Genomic DNA, 16,655 nt, shown 5'->3' on the forward strand with positions numbered 1-16,655 from the left:
TCAAGAGACTAAGTCACACTTTCCTAAAGCACCATTCAAATGTGCTGTAACAATAGGAAGTGAAGATAACTTTAAGGTTCACCTGCTTAATTGTAATAGGATGTCATTAAAAAGAAGCAGAAATGGTTACCTAAAAATATGTGAAAATTGGGATTGGCTGCTCACATTATCAAAGCTAACTGAGGCCAATGGATTATGCATGCAGGGCTGCAGATGACTGAAACTGTCTTTGGTTTCCATTTGGATTACTCACTGACATTTTCTGAGAGTTAACACACCTTCCCACTACACTGCTGGGCCCTTAATGGAAATCAGCTCAAAATGCAGGCTTCTTCATGATTACAGCTGAAGAAAAGATTGACAGCAAGTAGCCAAATCTACCAAAATGCAAGGGCCACAGGTTTACCCAACTGACTTTACTTAAACTGAACAAACAGAAGCCGGCAGAACGTGAGCCAGATTGGAACTTCTGAAATCGTTCTTTTCCTCTCCTGGGTTTTCTCTCTTGCCTTCACTAAAAGTCATTGACTCAAATCCATCCCACGGGCTCTGATGAGAATGATTTGGCTCAGAGCACTTTATGAAGATGAGCAGTTGAAAACTGTTGAAAAAATTTAGTATGCTTTAAATCTCAAGATTTATACACCTAGTCTAATTACTGCAAGTGCAAAGAAAGCCAGGGTAATTAAGAAATTAAGCTCTCGTACAAATTACACAAATCTGACAATTTTAAACTTAGAGGTTGGTCAAATACATGAAGTCCAACAGTGACAAGGATATGTGAGCCAGCCTTTCAAAGTCAATGAAACAACATATCCAAGCTTTTAGCCCATTTAATTTACAGCAATTTCTCTCTCTCCGTAACACCATTACATCCTGGGCCATCACTTGACTAGTTAGGAGTAAAGCCACTGGACAGCAGAAAATTAACACAATTGTAGCTAAGCCATAGTTAAGGAAGGCCTGTGCCGGATGATTGCTAAAATCTTAGAGACTGAATTAAGACTGAAGTTATTAGCTTTCTATCAATTGCAGTTAGAATGGATAAATCACAGCTGGACAAAATTGGCTTTACATAGGATTGAGAGGGTGGTGGTGGAGGGTTGTTTGTCAGACTGAAGGCCTGTGACCAGTAGTGCTCCTCAGGGCTTGGGACAGGGTCCACTTTTGTTTGTCATGTATACAAATAATTTGGATGGGAATACAGGAGGAACGGTTAGTATGTTTGCAGATGACATCAAAATTGGTGGTATAGGGCACAGACAAGAAGGTTATCTACAATGACAAAGAGATCTTGATCAATTGGGCAAATGAACTGAGGTGAGGCATTTGGATATTTGGATAAATTGCATTTTGGTAATACAAACAAGGACAGGACGTACACAATTCATGGAAGGGCCCTGGGTAATGTTGTAGAACCGAGAGACCTAAGGATTCAGGTACATAATTATTTGAAGTTTGTGCCACAGGTAGACAGAGTGATTAATAAGGTGTTTAGCATGCTTGCCTTCAAAGCTCAGACCTTTGATTATAGGAGTTAGGACATCATGTTGAAGTTAAACAAGACATTGGTGAGACCTCTTTTGAAGTACTGTGTGCAGTTCTGGTTGCCCTGTTACAGGAAGGATATCATTAAATTGGAGAGGGTTCAGAAAAGGTTTACCAGGATTTCGCTGGGAATGGAGGGTTTGAATGAGAAAGATAAACTGGAATGACTGAGACTTTTTTTACTCCAGCATAGGAGGTTGAGGGGTGACCTTATTGAGATCTATAAAATCATGAGGGGCATAGATAAGATGAATACCAAGGGTCCTTTCCTTCGGGTTCAAAACTGGTGGGCACATTTCTAAGGTGAGAGGAGAAAGATTTAAAAAGGACATGGGGGCAACTTTTTATACACAGAGATTAACCGGTGTGTGAAATAAACTGCCAGAGAAAGTTATGGATGCAGGTGCAGTTACAATGTTTAAAAGACATTTCTATACGCTCATGAATAGGAAAGGATTGGAGGGATATGGGCTAAGCACAGGCAGGTGGTACCAGTTTAGCTTAGGGATGTGGTTGGCATGCACTGCTTGGGCTAAAGGGCCTGTTTCCATGTTGTCTGACTCTATGACTCTGTGGTCATCACCAGTGGTGCAAAGTGCGCTTATAGCATATTGAAGACCTCTTTAACACCAGTGCCCAGTTTCTCCTCTATGCCATAATAGTCACTCATCATCAAAAATAGATATTGGTGTGAACTTCATTGAGATACCTCAGTGTCATCAGGGACTTTAGATATAATGCATGGGTCGCAATGAGATTCAAACCAGAAATCAGTCATGGGTTACTCTCATAACCCATAGAGACAAATCATTACAAATTGATCTGATGGTCTTATAGTTTTTAAAGTGATCCTTATATTTTAAAAGATTCACAGGGTAATTTTGTTCAGGATTGTAATTATTTTCATGTGTACATTAACTATATGCTGCACATCACTGATACACAGTAGGTCCACAGAATTGAAAAATCACAGTGTGTGGGGAGCAGAGCAGGGAAACTTTGAGAAAATTAAGGTATTTACAGAACATACGAGTAACCATAACAATTGCACCATAATTTAAGAGAAGTAGGACAGCACTGGTGCATTTTTGTAATGTTATTACTATTAATAATAACACAACATAAGTACTAATTTCCTAAGTTCATGCCATGTTTCTATTAAAATGCTCTGTTCCACCCTTTCCTCTTTTCGATGCTCTAAACACAATTTTGATTTTCTCAGGCAAGCTTACAAGCCTGTGACAACCCATTCAGATGTGTATGAGAGAAGCCTGCAGCAAGTTATTTGACCTTTGATTCCCTGCCTCCATCATCTATTATAGGGAAAAATCAAATTGTCCTTCTAACCAGTACGGATGCTTATGCCAAGCTCAGAGCTTAACATAGACAGGGGAGAAGGTCTGGGAGAAAGAAGTGAAAATCTATACCTTTCTCATAGATCAAAGCTCATTAAAGTGGCAATGGTTTTACCAATGTTATTAGTGCTTGATTAACCAATTAGTTGTGCAGAGTTTCCAGACTTCAAAACTGCATGAGCCAGACATGAGGTTTAAAAAGGGGCAAGATCTGCTTTGCCTCTTTTGGCAAGCTATAGTCAGGTCTGGATTTTCATGTCCAAGCCAGAGGCACAGGCAGAGTTGGGACAATTGGTGGCTCTGCAACTCTGACCTGAGTAAAAGGGCCTTGGACACTTCAATCTTTGTTTTCGGGGTGATGGGGACAAGTTTGGGAGCAGCGTTCCATGTGATTTTGTATTGCACTGCACGGAACTCCAAATTTTGTGCACAGCAGAGGCTTCCATAAGTGTAAGCTAATGTGCCAGTACAGATCTTCTCAGTGGCACTGTGTTAAGAGCAAATGTTCATTGGCAGGGAGAGTGTTAGGGATTATGACCAGCTAATCCTGTAAAGATAAAACAAAGAACTGTGGATGCTGGAAATCTGAGACAAAACTAGAAATAGCTGAAGAAACTCAGCAGCACCTGAAGAAGTCTGAAGAAGGGTCACTGAACCCTAAACATTAACTCCACTTTCTCTCCACAGATGCTACGGGAGCTACAGAGTTTTTCCAGGAATTTCTGATCTTGTAACCTTATAAAAAGTTTGGAGGTAGCACACAGAGTTTGTCGGTTATTTGAAGAATTATGAGAAAGGGGTGCCTCAATGAGCCAAAACTTTGTCCTGGCTGTAAAATAAAGACATTAAAAACAAAACACAGCCTTTGGGCTCTCACACCACCCCTCACACACTCCCCATGCACCATCCTTGTCAACCTACGTCAGTTTCTGCCCCCACCCAGCCCCCATAGACCCTCATATCCTACATGTCAACCAATGCACCACTTACACACACCCAATGACCCTTCAGAGTCTCTATATCAAGTTAGTGTCAACTCATTTTCCCTTAATGTTCCATGCTAACTCATTGAGTACCCACCATGTGTACACTATAAGTCCCACACTGAGACAAAATACAATAAATGTATGTGTGTATTGCTTAAATCGCTGTGTTATAAACACTTCCATTGATTAAAACCATTCACCATATTTATTTTCTTTCAACTATTTAATCTATTTAGTAAAAATAATTTTCTTTATTATTTCCACTTCAAAAACTCAGACTTGAAGCTGTCAATCAAATTGTAAACTGACAGTTACAACACTGAGATAACGATAGGTTATGAAATGATTTGTAGAGCATCAGATCTGCAAGGTACAATCCACCCCCAACTCAAACTCTCATACCCTGCAAAAATGGTAGGGTAAGTCAGGGGCTGGCCCTTAGCATCATTCTGAGTTAGAGAACTTTTTTTGTCTTCACAAAATATTCAGGCTTTAGTAATTTCATATTTTGCAATTGGTTATTGATTTGTTTATCTTGTTGCATTTTTGAAAAAAACATTGTTCATGGGATGTGGAAGTCGTTGACAGCATTTATTGTCTATCCCTAACTCCCAGAGAGCAGTTAAAGTTGACCACATTACTGTGAATCTGGAGTCATGAATGGTCTTGGCAAATTTTCTTTCCTAAAGGATGCAGTGCACCAGATTGTATAACAATCAACAGTGATTATGGTCAACATTACATTGGAAATTTTCATTCTAGATCTTTACTGGATTCAAATTTCACTGTCTATCAAAGTGGGATTTGAACACACACCCCAGAAGAATAGCCTAGGATTCCGTATTTCTGGTCAAGTGACATTACCAATGCACTACCACGTCCCCGTGTTATAATTCAATTCACATTTAACTCAGCACAGCCAAAGATAAAGTTGTTAGAGTCTTACCAGATCACAGGGCTGCTCTCTCATTAGACAGTGATGACTGGTTTTAGTTTAACCTCAGGGACAGCATGCCTCGGGTGAGGGGGAGAGGTTGAGAAGGAGAGTCCTTCATGGTAACCTCAGCCAGGGTGGGAATTAAACCCATGCTGATGGCATGACTCTGCATTGCAAACAGCTGTCAGCCAACTGAGCTAATCGACCCCCACCACACGTAATAGGTAGCATTGTAAATCCTTTAACTTCCAATATTGCTTGATCTATGTACCTAGCTGCCCAAGTGATCTGACTGATGTTATACACCACCATGTCATTCATTTACCAAACGTGTTACATCTGTACAAAATATCAGCAAGGTCTTCCTGCAACTTTTCTCTTAACAAAATCTTTGGCACACACATGGCACAACATACTTTTTTCCAACCTATATTTATGGAAATTAATCCCTAGAGCATTCTGAGTCCAACACAATCCCTTTCTACAATATGAATTGTATTACTTTCCCATGACCCACTTTACAGCTTCTCACAGAAATATTTTTAGGCAAATTGTCACACTAATCGTAGCAGTTACACTTTCATGTCCAATGTATTTTTAAAGGACAGTCTATGTATTTTACCTAATAATTCTTGCATAGCATAAAACCATTGTCCAAGTGTTATTTTGAGTTTTGATAACCTTTACGTCTAATTCTACAAAGTAAACACTTTTTTCATGCATGTCCTACCTCCAACTATTTTCTTTTCAAAAACAAAACATGAATGACAGTTCAGCTAGTTAATTGAGGTATTTTAAGTGAGAAACCATTTAATTGAAGCATATTTCAAGTGGCCAGCTGTCAAGGGAGCGCAAGACTATCCTTTGTGCTTCTTTTGTAGTAAGTTCACTGATGAAAGTCCGCTTGACATCGTACATTGTATTTATATCATACATTACACTGTTCTGCAAGATAGGTGAAGTCTCTTTACCATTACTGGCTCGTTGCTTTATCGTCAACATGTCCTCTCCTGACAACCTTGCTTTCTTCATTGCAGAAGTAGCCCTTGGACATCCTGATAGGCTGCATCCAAGAAAATGTAGGAAAGTGAAACAAACTAAATTAACAAAATGACAGCAATGGATTCAGAACACTTAATACAAGTGACCATTTTCATTCAGACTTTTAAATTAGGTTGAGATATTCATGATTTATCAAGTCAGTGATATACAAAGCTCATCACAAGAGCAACATCAAAACATTTGATTACTGTATGCAGTATGATAAAAATAATTACGACAGATTGGCATCTGAATTGGAAATTCTGATCAGACAGGTGCCCCGCTGATGGAAATCAGCTTCTCAATAGCAGGACCAACCTTTGGTTACTGTGCCACATCCCTAGAGCCATAGTGCAGAGGGCCATAACAGGGACCTCGGGCTATGTTGTGGAGGGGTCTGCTCTCTATACTAATGGCCTGGCAGCCGTGCCCACAGTTAATTTTAAACTTTGTTTTCATTGTTTTCTCCATTTAAGGCACCCTCACAGCCTCCCTCTTACATTAACAGCAGCTGCCTCGCCCTATGGGACTGCCAAAGGCACCTATTGGCCTTTCCACCTGCAAGGCCTTCTGGCCATCTTAAATTCGACAGGGTTGTCTAAGCTGGCCTTTTGAATGGCGAATGCCAGCTGAATCATGCCAGCGTGCAGACCTCAAAGACCATCAGATTTGAGACATGAAAATGGTCCTGACTACTGATGAAACCTTAAGGTGATGTTTTTCCTTCCTTTGTGTTCAAATATCCAAAAGTACCTGTTAATTATTTTTGGGAAATGCAAATACTATATTTATAGGGCTGAAGTTCCAAATGGTGAAATCGTTTTACAGACTGAACGTTAACAAGCGAAGTTAGTCCTAAAAAATACAGCCTTTTAAAACTCTAATCATATATAATTGACGGCTATTTTACACAGGTAGAAATAACAACAATTGTGCATTTGTTTATTGATCTTTGCCACTTTGTAATCCCATCATTCAGATGTAGATTTGAACAAAATGCGGTCTCTAGGAGTGACAATGTGAAAGTACACTAACGGAATAAACATCAAACACTCATATACGTTAGCAATACGCATGGACTGATGTACAAATTGCACACTTCAAAAGTTTTCAGGCTAGCAAATAGCTGATCACCTTCGCTCATGATTATCCTGGCAATATCTTGTCATATTGTGCATTGTCAGCTCCCCAATTATACCTCATTCAAAATCATATTTCAAAATTGGTCAAACTGGTCACCTTAAAGAAATCCTTCCGATCAGGAATTTTGTGAAGAAACAGTGCTGTACGGGCCACATGACTTGTGGTGAGGAAGAGGTCTTGCCAACTTTACCAATTAATCTCTCTCGATTAAAATGTGAAAACTTAAAAGTATGCACTCTTATTCCTTCAGATAGTGAATTATTGCTGTAAACCTTTAAAAAGCCAAACTTTAAAGTATTATCTTTATCTTACTTTTCTGTCTCATTGAACAGTGCAGGACAGAAAGAGACCATTTGGCCAAGCGAATCTATTAGGGTTTTACAAAAAGCAATACAGTGTGACCGACTTGCCTGCTATTCCCCATAAAATTTAGCCGGACAGTCACATGTGTAAAGCATAAACTATTTCATCCCTATTATTTCTGGCTTACATTAGACTTCTGGCATCACACTTCAATTCTTCTCTTGGGCTCACCGGCAGTATGATTGTGTGCGGTCAAGAACTGAGCCCGATGTGATGTTGGCTATGCCCACAAGTAGAAGCCAGGGGGGAAAAGCTGTTTTCTTTTTTCAAATTGCACAAAAGAATTGCTGAAATATAGAGGCTAATTGCTTATGTAGTCATGTTATTATATGTAATTACTTCCAGTTCTTAAAAAAAAACATACTGTGCCAAAAAATTTGTTTTGTCAATACTTTATTCTGCTTATAATTATACTTTTGTACAATAAACCGCCAACAGTTGGAGGAGAAACACTCATAAAGACTTGTTGGAATCAGAGAGCTGTTTCCATGGTATAATTTTGATTAGATTCGAAGGAGAGTGTTGCACTTTCTATTTTTGTTGTCGTTTTCAAAAATCCATGCATGTGTTTGCTCAGCTTTTCCCTCTACCCATTAACCCAAACTTTATTCTCCTTCTTTTTATTTCTTTTCCTGCTCTTGATTCTCTAGGGCTTTAGACCTCCATTTAATATTTCTTTCAAAATACCACCTTAACTTATCACAAAAGCTTTTTAAAAGAAAACAAAAACAAAGCTGTGAGAAATTTCCATTTACAAATCTTAGTTCTGATTGTCAAGCATTCTGTTCTTGATTCCTATATGCAAATTTACAATAGAGGCTATACTTGCAGTCATATTCTCCTGCTAATAGTGGTGTTTTATGACCCTGGTTTCATGACTTCTAGATCCTTAGCTTATACTGCACAGAACCTCTTATGCTCCAACCCAAGTCTACTTCAGTCCTTTGCGGATTACCATCAGTTTTGTTGCTTCACTGAGAAAAGTGAAGTAAAACCATTACATTAAAATAAGGACGTTTGAAGCACGTTTAAAATGAGGACTGAATTAATGTTTTCCACCCTCTGATTAAACCAGAATTTCTAATGTTGCTTCACCCGAAGACAATTCACTGGTATAACAGATACTCTGAAAAATATTGTGCCCAGCGATATTACTGATGAGTGACAGTAAACATTGTTCAGATAGTGTGCATGATTATGACAATCAGCAGGGAAAACATTTTAAAGTGGGAGAGAAGTTGCATTTATTTCCATTCCAATTATATATGCCAACTCCAATCAAATGTATTTGTGAGAGTTTCATCCTGTAATTGGGGTGGCACAGTGATTCAGTGGTTAGTCCAGCTGCCTCACATTACCAGAGACACAGGTTTGACTCCAGCCTCAGGTGACTGTTTGCATGGAGATTGTACGTTTTCCCTGTGTTTGCCCAGCACCCAGAGAACCCAGAGAAAACCCACACAGACACAGGAAGAATGTGCAAACTCCACGCAGACAGTCACCCGAGGGTGGAATCAAACCCGGGTTTCCTGGCGCTGTGAGGCAGCTTTGCTAACCACTGAGCCACCGTGCCTTTCCTTCTAATCTAGTCAAAAAGACTTTTTTGACAGTTACCGGTGTTTTTAATACTAATAGACAAGGGAATTTTAAAAAAATTAATATTAAAAGACATAGGTTTTTAAGATGGCTTTTTGTCTTCTGCATTACCTGCTGCAGGGCTGAGAAAGTTGAGCTTTTAATTCCTGAAATCTCCCAGCACAATCCCAGGTACATGGAAACCAAAACGCCTTACATACCAAACATGAGAACAGATGGCTAGATACATGTGTTTGAGTTATAAAATGATTTTTTAAAATCCCAATTAATTCCAGAAATGCAAAATAGCTAGTGCAGCCTTAATCTTCCGACAATTGTTTTGACACACTGTTGAGTGACAAAACATAATTCAGGTTTCAGGCTGTCAAGCTTGCACAAGTAAGTTGCCGGGTCTGAAAAAAATAACTCTGCCTTTCTCTCTCCACGGATGCTGCCAGACCTGCTGAGTTTCTTTTAGCATTTTCTACTAGTTTCAGTTTCAGATGTCCAGCATCTGCAAAAGACGGCTTTTGGGTTCGAGAGACTGTTACCTGATTTCTCACCTGCGATGCGTTAGAAAGCTGCCGCTTACGTGTCCCGAACCATCACATCCTGGAGTTGGGCAGGACATGCCTTCCGTCTTGCCAGATTTCCATGAAAACTGCGAGCCATTCAGGTAGCCGTCCTTCTGTCGCTTAGCAGCGAGCGGGCACCCTGATGCACTCCGATGAGATGCATACTTCCCAGTCACATGGCCCTGACCATCACACCCAGGTACAGGACATCTGCAGTCAAAGTATAACAATCAGCATTCTTGTCTCATTTTGCATATCTAAAATGTGAACAAGGGAACAAACAACTCCCAATATAAGCACGCAAAAGATAATGTCTGAGTAACTGTTACTGTACATATTGCTGGCCAGCTATTTGTTACCTTTCATTGTGGTTCCCAGTTGGAAGGGACCTGTGTGAACTACCTTAATTCAGTTCCCAGTGGTTTGCCACTGCATAAATCAAAACTGCCCAAAGCTACAGGCACATTCAGCTGACTTAGTGTCATAGAGTCATACAGTACAGAAGTAAACTCTTCGGTCCAACCAGTCTGTTCCCAACATAATCCCAAACTAAAACAGTTCCACCTGCCTGCTCCTAGCCCATGGCCCTCCAAGATAACAAAGTGTGGAGCTGGATGAGCACTGCAGGCCAAGCAGCATCTTAGAAGCACAAAAACTGATGTTTCAGACCTAGATCCTTCTCTCGAACCCAAACCTTTCCTATTCATGTATTTATCCAAGTGTATTTTAAACGTTGTAAATGTGCTCTCATTCACCACTTCCTCAGAAGTTCATTCCACACATGAACCACCCACTGTGTAAAAAATTTGCTCCTCATGCCTTCTTTAAGCCTCTCTTCTATCATCGTAAAAATGCCCACTCATCTTGAAATCCCCCACCCTAGGGAAAAGACACCAACCATTACCCTGTCTACACCTCTCATTATTTTATAGATCTCTATTAGGTTGCCTCTCAACCTCCTACTTGTATGTGAAATGAGAGAGATCGTACTAAAGGGGAATAAGGTCATCAAGTGTGCTGAAGCACATCATTCAAAGTTATCTTTTAAACTTTTCTGGCATATCCTAACAGGCAGATTTACATTGCTGGTGTCAACTGGTCTGAAACTTTGCTGGTGTGTGAAAAATGAGGGGTGTCCTCAGAATACTTTAAAATTCTTTGCATCAAATGTAATTCCCAATGGTGTGGAGTCATAGTGATGTGAGATTTCCTGCTCCAGGTGCTCTTCCATTCCAGGTTTAGCTATGACTAGAGGAGAATTTGCTATCTGGGATCACAGATGCATAGAGACTCAGAGCAGGAGTGGGCCATTCAGTCCTTTGAGCCTGTTCTGTCACTCAATATGATCATGGCTGATCCTCTGTCTTAATGTCATACTCCCACTTTCTCCCTGTAGCCTTTGATGCATTTAAAATCTAAATAAATCACCTATCTCTTTCCTGAATATATCCAGTGACTTGGTCAGATTCCTTGGTACAGCCACACTTCCCAATATATCACCATTTATGTGATTGCCTTCCTTTCTACTTTTCACCGAAACATATAACCTCACATTTAGCCAGGTTGTACTGCGCCTAGCATATGTTTGTCCCACTCAGTTACCTTGACTAAACTGCCTTAAAACATCCTTGCATCCCCTCACGATTCATAATCCCATCCAGTCCTCAGCAAACTTGGAAATGTTGCAGTTCGTTCCCTCATCCAGGTTGTTAATATATTTTGTAAATAGCTGGGGCCCAGGCACTGATCCTTGCAATATTGCAAATGTCACTATTTGCTACTTGGAGAAAGGCCAATTTATTCCCTCTGTTTCCTATCTGTCAACCAATTCCTGATCCATGCCAATATTACCTCTTGTCCCATATGGTTTAGCTTTGCCCGTTAACTTCTTATGAGGGACCTCATCGAATTCCTTCTGAAAATCCAAATGCATCACATTCCTGGTTCGCCCTTATCTATTTCATTAGTTACATCTTCAAAAAAAACTTCAGCAGATTTTTAAAGTATGGTTTGCTTTTCATATTCCCATGCTGGCTTTGTCCAATTCTGACAAGGCTTTCCACTTTTTCCATCTTTTATAATAGGCTCTAGCATTTTCCCCATCACTGGCATTAGGCTAACTGGCCTGTAATTCACCGTGGTTTTCCTCTCCCTCCTTTTTTAAATTGTGGGGTTACATCTGCAACCATCCAAGATGTTGGAACTACTCCAGGGTCTGCAGAAGTTTAGAAAATGAAATTGAACAGTCATTGGTGCATTTGAGGGTTTGATGCTCATGATGATGTGTGGCAAGCCACTATCACAGAGGAAAGCTATACTCACTTGATGGGTTCCTGATCTTCTTTGTCATCTTTGCTTTGTGCAATTTTGATTCCACTTTTCTTTGCTCGGGGGCAGCCTGAAAGACTACAGAAGTATATGGATCATTAGCTACCTAATTCAAAATGCAATTTCTCTGTCAGCATTTTTCAATAATATTAACGCTTGTGTTACAAATATTGGTGGAAGCATGGCACCAATCGCGAGCTTTCTTTTACAATTTTGCATTTCTCTGGTCCTCTCCTGGACTTGATTTGTCACTGGAGCATAAAGCTGCCTTTACCCTCTCAACCACCGCCCAGATGTCCATTACTCATGTGTGAGTTTTTGTGAGTTTTGACAGTGTTTTCCAGCAGATTATCTGAGTGATACAGATACCACTAGATCCTGCTCTCACCTGCAATTCATAGTTGCACTTCTAGAATCAATTTGTCTCTCACCCAGATTACTGTCATGAGGTGTAGCATGCCAACCAGCAGAAAACTGTAAACCTTTTGGAGACTGGGAGTTCAACATGGGACATCTTGCAGAATGAAGTCTTAAAGTACACATAGAGGTTTCTCTCATTGACTCAGTTGCCGTGAGTTGCATTTTGCAAAGTGAGGGGATTTGCACAAATGAATTTATCGTTATTTATCATTTTTTTGAAATATAAAAAAATGTAATTATTATGCTTTGATTATCATGTCAACCAATTAATTTTGCCTGAGACAGCCCCGTCTCACAAACCTGAGGACTCCTTTCGGGCAAATCCATTGATTTTCTTTCAACAAATGTAACCATTTTCACTGCAACTCCAGTGAAAATTGTCTGTTGGGTGTTGATGGTGCAGGACAGTGAGATGACAAGACCAGCAGGTGGTGCTGTAGTAAAGCAAAACTGGAAAATGTGCTGCTAAATACAATTTACTTGGAAGCAAAGCAATGGGCTCTGTGAAATGAAACATTCTGAATTCGATTGTTGTTCCCAGATGTTTATCTGACCAAATGTGTACTGTTGCTTTGAGCAAACTTCAATTGTTTCAGAGCTTAAAAATAGCGTACTTAATTGTTTTGTACGATTGGCAAATCTAAAACCCAAAGTTACATCCTTCTTTCTCTGATCATTAAATATTTATCTCCTTTTCTCTCATCCGGACCGTTTCCTATCTTAAATGGTACTGGGCTGAGAACAAACTCTCAAATGTCTGCAGTGTCATTTATGATATGTCTGGGAACTGGTGCAGAAGAGCAGATCAGCTAATTTCCCTTTCTGATCTCTCCCTGGTGTGAGCAAATGACTGATTTCTGTTCAACGCCTATCCAGCATCACAAATGTGGTACTAGCACAACAATAGGTGCACATTGCTTCCTGCTACTTTACAACCGAGCATTTCACTGCATCGACAAGCTGCATAATCAGAGCTGTCGAGCTGGTCACAGTCATCAGTTCAGCATCAACGATTCACTGATTTTTTGTTTCATCTGCTTGGATGGATGTACAGGACGAGAAACCAGGTGCAATTTGACGAGTTTTCTCACGGGGCCTGAAACTTATAGGATATGGTCAGCAGTCTGCCAATGCGGGTGAGAAACTGGCACAACCCTCTCTCAGCTTCAGGCTAATGTGAGGGAGCACATTCTATGAAATGCCTTTCGAGGTCAAACTCCAATTTACCATGCAAATACTGTTGGGCTTGAGGTTTGAGGTGAAAGCCAAGGCTAGGGACTCCCTCTGTGTTGGGCTCCTATTCAGCTTGCTCGGTTTGGACCTGGTACAGCTTATTTCTGAGGAATGGGGCTGAGAGGAGTTAGCATTTATTTTGGACAGCATTGCACCTCTCCACTATCGGTGTGTGTGGAGTTGCAACAAGGGGATTTGGATTGAAAAAAAGTCAACACTGCAGATACACTCAGATAGCACTTTCACCCACCCACCTTTTCCAATGAAATGCTTTCATTGAAATGGTACAAACTTTGATTCAGTCACCAACAAATTCAAAAACAGCCATTTCAATTCGCATGTGAGTGAGGTGCAATTGAGATGAATCTATTGGCTTGTAAGACTATTATATTTTCCAAAACAAAAATAGAGATTGCTGGTAAAGCTCAGCAGGTCTGACAGCATATGTGGAGGGAAATCAGCATTAATGTTTCGGATTGTGTGACCCTTCCTTAGAACCATTTAATCACCAAATGTTGATGATTCTGAACTGTGCACAGGAACCTTCAATTAGAAATTTTCAAATGCGTCAGATAACTAAAATATTTAGAGGGGAGATGCCTCACAATTAGAGCAGCTTTTGTACTGTTTATCAAATATTGTCAATGTACGTAAGCAAGTTTTCAACAAGGAAAAGAAAACTAAAGTTAAATACATGATTGGATAATGAAATTATAGAAATTGGAAATTATTTCTGGTCCAACATCAAGAATAAAAATCAGCAATTTGGTATAGAGTGCAACTGAAAAGAAAATGACAGGATGAAACTGAAGACATTTGATTATGAGTCAAATTAAAATACTCTAAATTGGTATTACTCAGATTTAGGATGTGCATGGAGTTATATTTCATGAAGGCTTCTGTGCTGAGGGGCAGACTGACAGAGCGAAACTTACCTTCACGAAAATAGGACTGAAAGTGGACAGTGCAGTACTCTAAATGCTGCTTGACATAAATAATGTAAATATAAATAAGTTACTTGAATTGGATGGAAAATCTAAAATTAACAAGCTTTGAATGAGAAGTGAGATATGCTAAAAATATGTGGCCCTTTCAGAACACATTCTGATTATCTATGTCTCAGAGATGTACGTTGAGGAATACTTTTAAGTTCTTTGCAATGTTTGTGCAATAAGTAATTGCTTTTAAAAATATTTTCAAGGTTTTGTTTAGAGTTTTCATCAATTACAAAACTTTATTTGCATAACAATAAACACTGGTCCACATGTGTCCTTACTGACGTTTAACCTGGAAGCAGTACTAACAGGAAGGAAGTTTAAAAAGAAGCTGTGTGGTTGGCAGGCATACAGGAGAGTTTTGAATAACTGATATGGAGGGTGAAGGCTGTCAGTGCATTGAAGCAAGCAAGCAAGCATCAAACAGAAAGAAGAACACAGAATTTCCTTTCCCAGAGAGCAGTTCAGGCGGAATTACTGAAGATTTTTAAGTCAGAGTTAAGTATATTCTTGACTAACAAGGGAGTCAAAGTTTGGTTGATAGTGAAAAACACAGAATCATTCCAGTAGGGAAGGAGCCCATTCATTCCTCCCATTCTCAATCCATTGACAAATAGGAACAGTTTCTCTCCATCTCCTTTGTCCAGACTGCTCATGAGTTTGAAAACTTCGGTTACGTCTCCTCTTAGCCTTCTCTTCTCCAAGGTAAACAGTCCTAATTTTACTAACCTATCTTTATAAATGAGATTTTTCATCTTTGACACCTTCTCAATGTCCTCTTCCACACTCTCATAAATTATTGAATTACTGGAGAGCCTGGTCATATTTGTAATTTTACATGCATGTTTGTGAGGAGAGTTCTTGAGAGGAGAGTAAGCAAATTTTTATCAGGAAGAGGTCAGATTTGTAGTTTGACAGAGGAGCACACAGAGTTCCTGGAGGTTTTGTTGAAGATGGGTAAAGAAAGGGGCTTAAACCTGGAAAGATGTTTGTTCAGATTTGGAAGAGTTGGATATTTTCCAAGAAGTGGTAAAGCTGGGAGCCATGGTGTAATTGGCTAAAGGAACACTGGAAAGCCATACCATCAGGGATGTTGTGATTGCTTCTGGTTGCTGAACGCCTAACTTTATTGTATTAACATCTTAAAAGTGAAATTTAACTTTTTACTTGATGTATAATTTCTGTTAATTCATGTATGATTTGAGATAGTTCTGGTTCACGTTGAAATAAAACCTCCAGAAAGTGCAAAATAATTGGGAATTTCATTAACCTGGGCATCATTCAATAAATCTGGTATTTTGGATCACAGTTGCTCCACAGAGATCACAGCAATGCTTAGAGTATAAACATGGGGCTTATTTTTTAGTTCTCTCATGGGACCTGATGACCAGCATTTATTGCCCAGACCTGGTGGTGAACTTCCTCCTAAACCATTACAGTCCATGTGTCAAGACTAAATTGTCATCTTTGACATACTATACTATTGAAGAATCTGTGTTGGGCCTAAGCTTCAGATGGGGAGTTGTGACACTCGATCCTACAGCTACTGGATGAGTCGTGGGTCGTGGCTGGAAAAATGGGCATTGCTATGTGGGGTTGGGAGATTTATTTGTAACAAATCAACAAAAACATCTTACTAAATAATTTCAAGTTATATTTGCAAATGCAGTCTCTGATAATTGTGCCATTATATCTACCTAAAGGAGTAAACACTAAAACAAACTTTAACACAAATGCAGTGGTCTTTGCCTAACACCATCACCAGCTCCCAGGCAACTACTCTACAGCCAATAAACAGCCAACTGGTCATTATTTAAGTGGAGGTGAAATTTAGTTTTAGAAATTACGGTATCCACCGGATCAGGGTGTCGCAGGCAAGGCCACCATCTTTCATCACCTTGCGGAGTGGGGGAATGGGGAGTAATGACATAGTGGTATTATCACTGGACTGTTAATCCAGAGACCAAGATAATGTTATGGGCTCAACTCCTGCCATGGCAGATAGTGGAATTTGAATTCAATAAAACATACATAGAATTAATAATCTAGTGGTGACCATGTATCCATTGTCAGGCCAAGCAGCATCTCAGGAGCACAAAAGCTGACGTTTCGGGCCTAGACCCTTCATCAGAGAGGGGGATGGGGAGAGGGTTCTA

At 39.8% G+C, this 16,655-nt stretch overlaps 1 protein-coding gene across 23 annotated transcripts in view; it reads right to left on the minus strand.

Annotated features, from left to right (window-relative positions):
- Positions 1 to 16,655, minus strand: part of LOC125452749 (myelin transcription factor 1-like protein) — a 402,372-nt gene that overhangs the window by 30,776 nt on the left and 354,941 nt on the right. For all 23 annotated transcript variants that reach the window (XM_059645600.1, XM_048531537.2, XM_048531532.2 and 20 more), the window contains 3 exons: positions 11,846 to 11,929; positions 9,512 to 9,733; positions 5,798 to 5,889 (listed from right to left, as the gene is read on the minus strand). In XM_059645600.1, coding sequence (XP_059501583.1) covers positions 5,798 to 5,889; positions 9,512 to 9,733; positions 11,846 to 11,929 — 398 coding nt within the window. The remainder of the gene's footprint in view (positions 1 to 5,797; positions 5,890 to 9,511; positions 9,734 to 11,845; positions 11,930 to 16,655) is intronic.

Source organism: Stegostoma tigrinum, chromosome 4 (genome assembly GCF_030684315.1).
Source record: "Stegostoma tigrinum isolate sSteTig4 chromosome 4, sSteTig4.hap1, whole genome shotgun sequence".
NCBI lineage: Eukaryota > Metazoa > Chordata > Chondrichthyes > Orectolobiformes > Stegostomatidae > Stegostoma > Stegostoma tigrinum.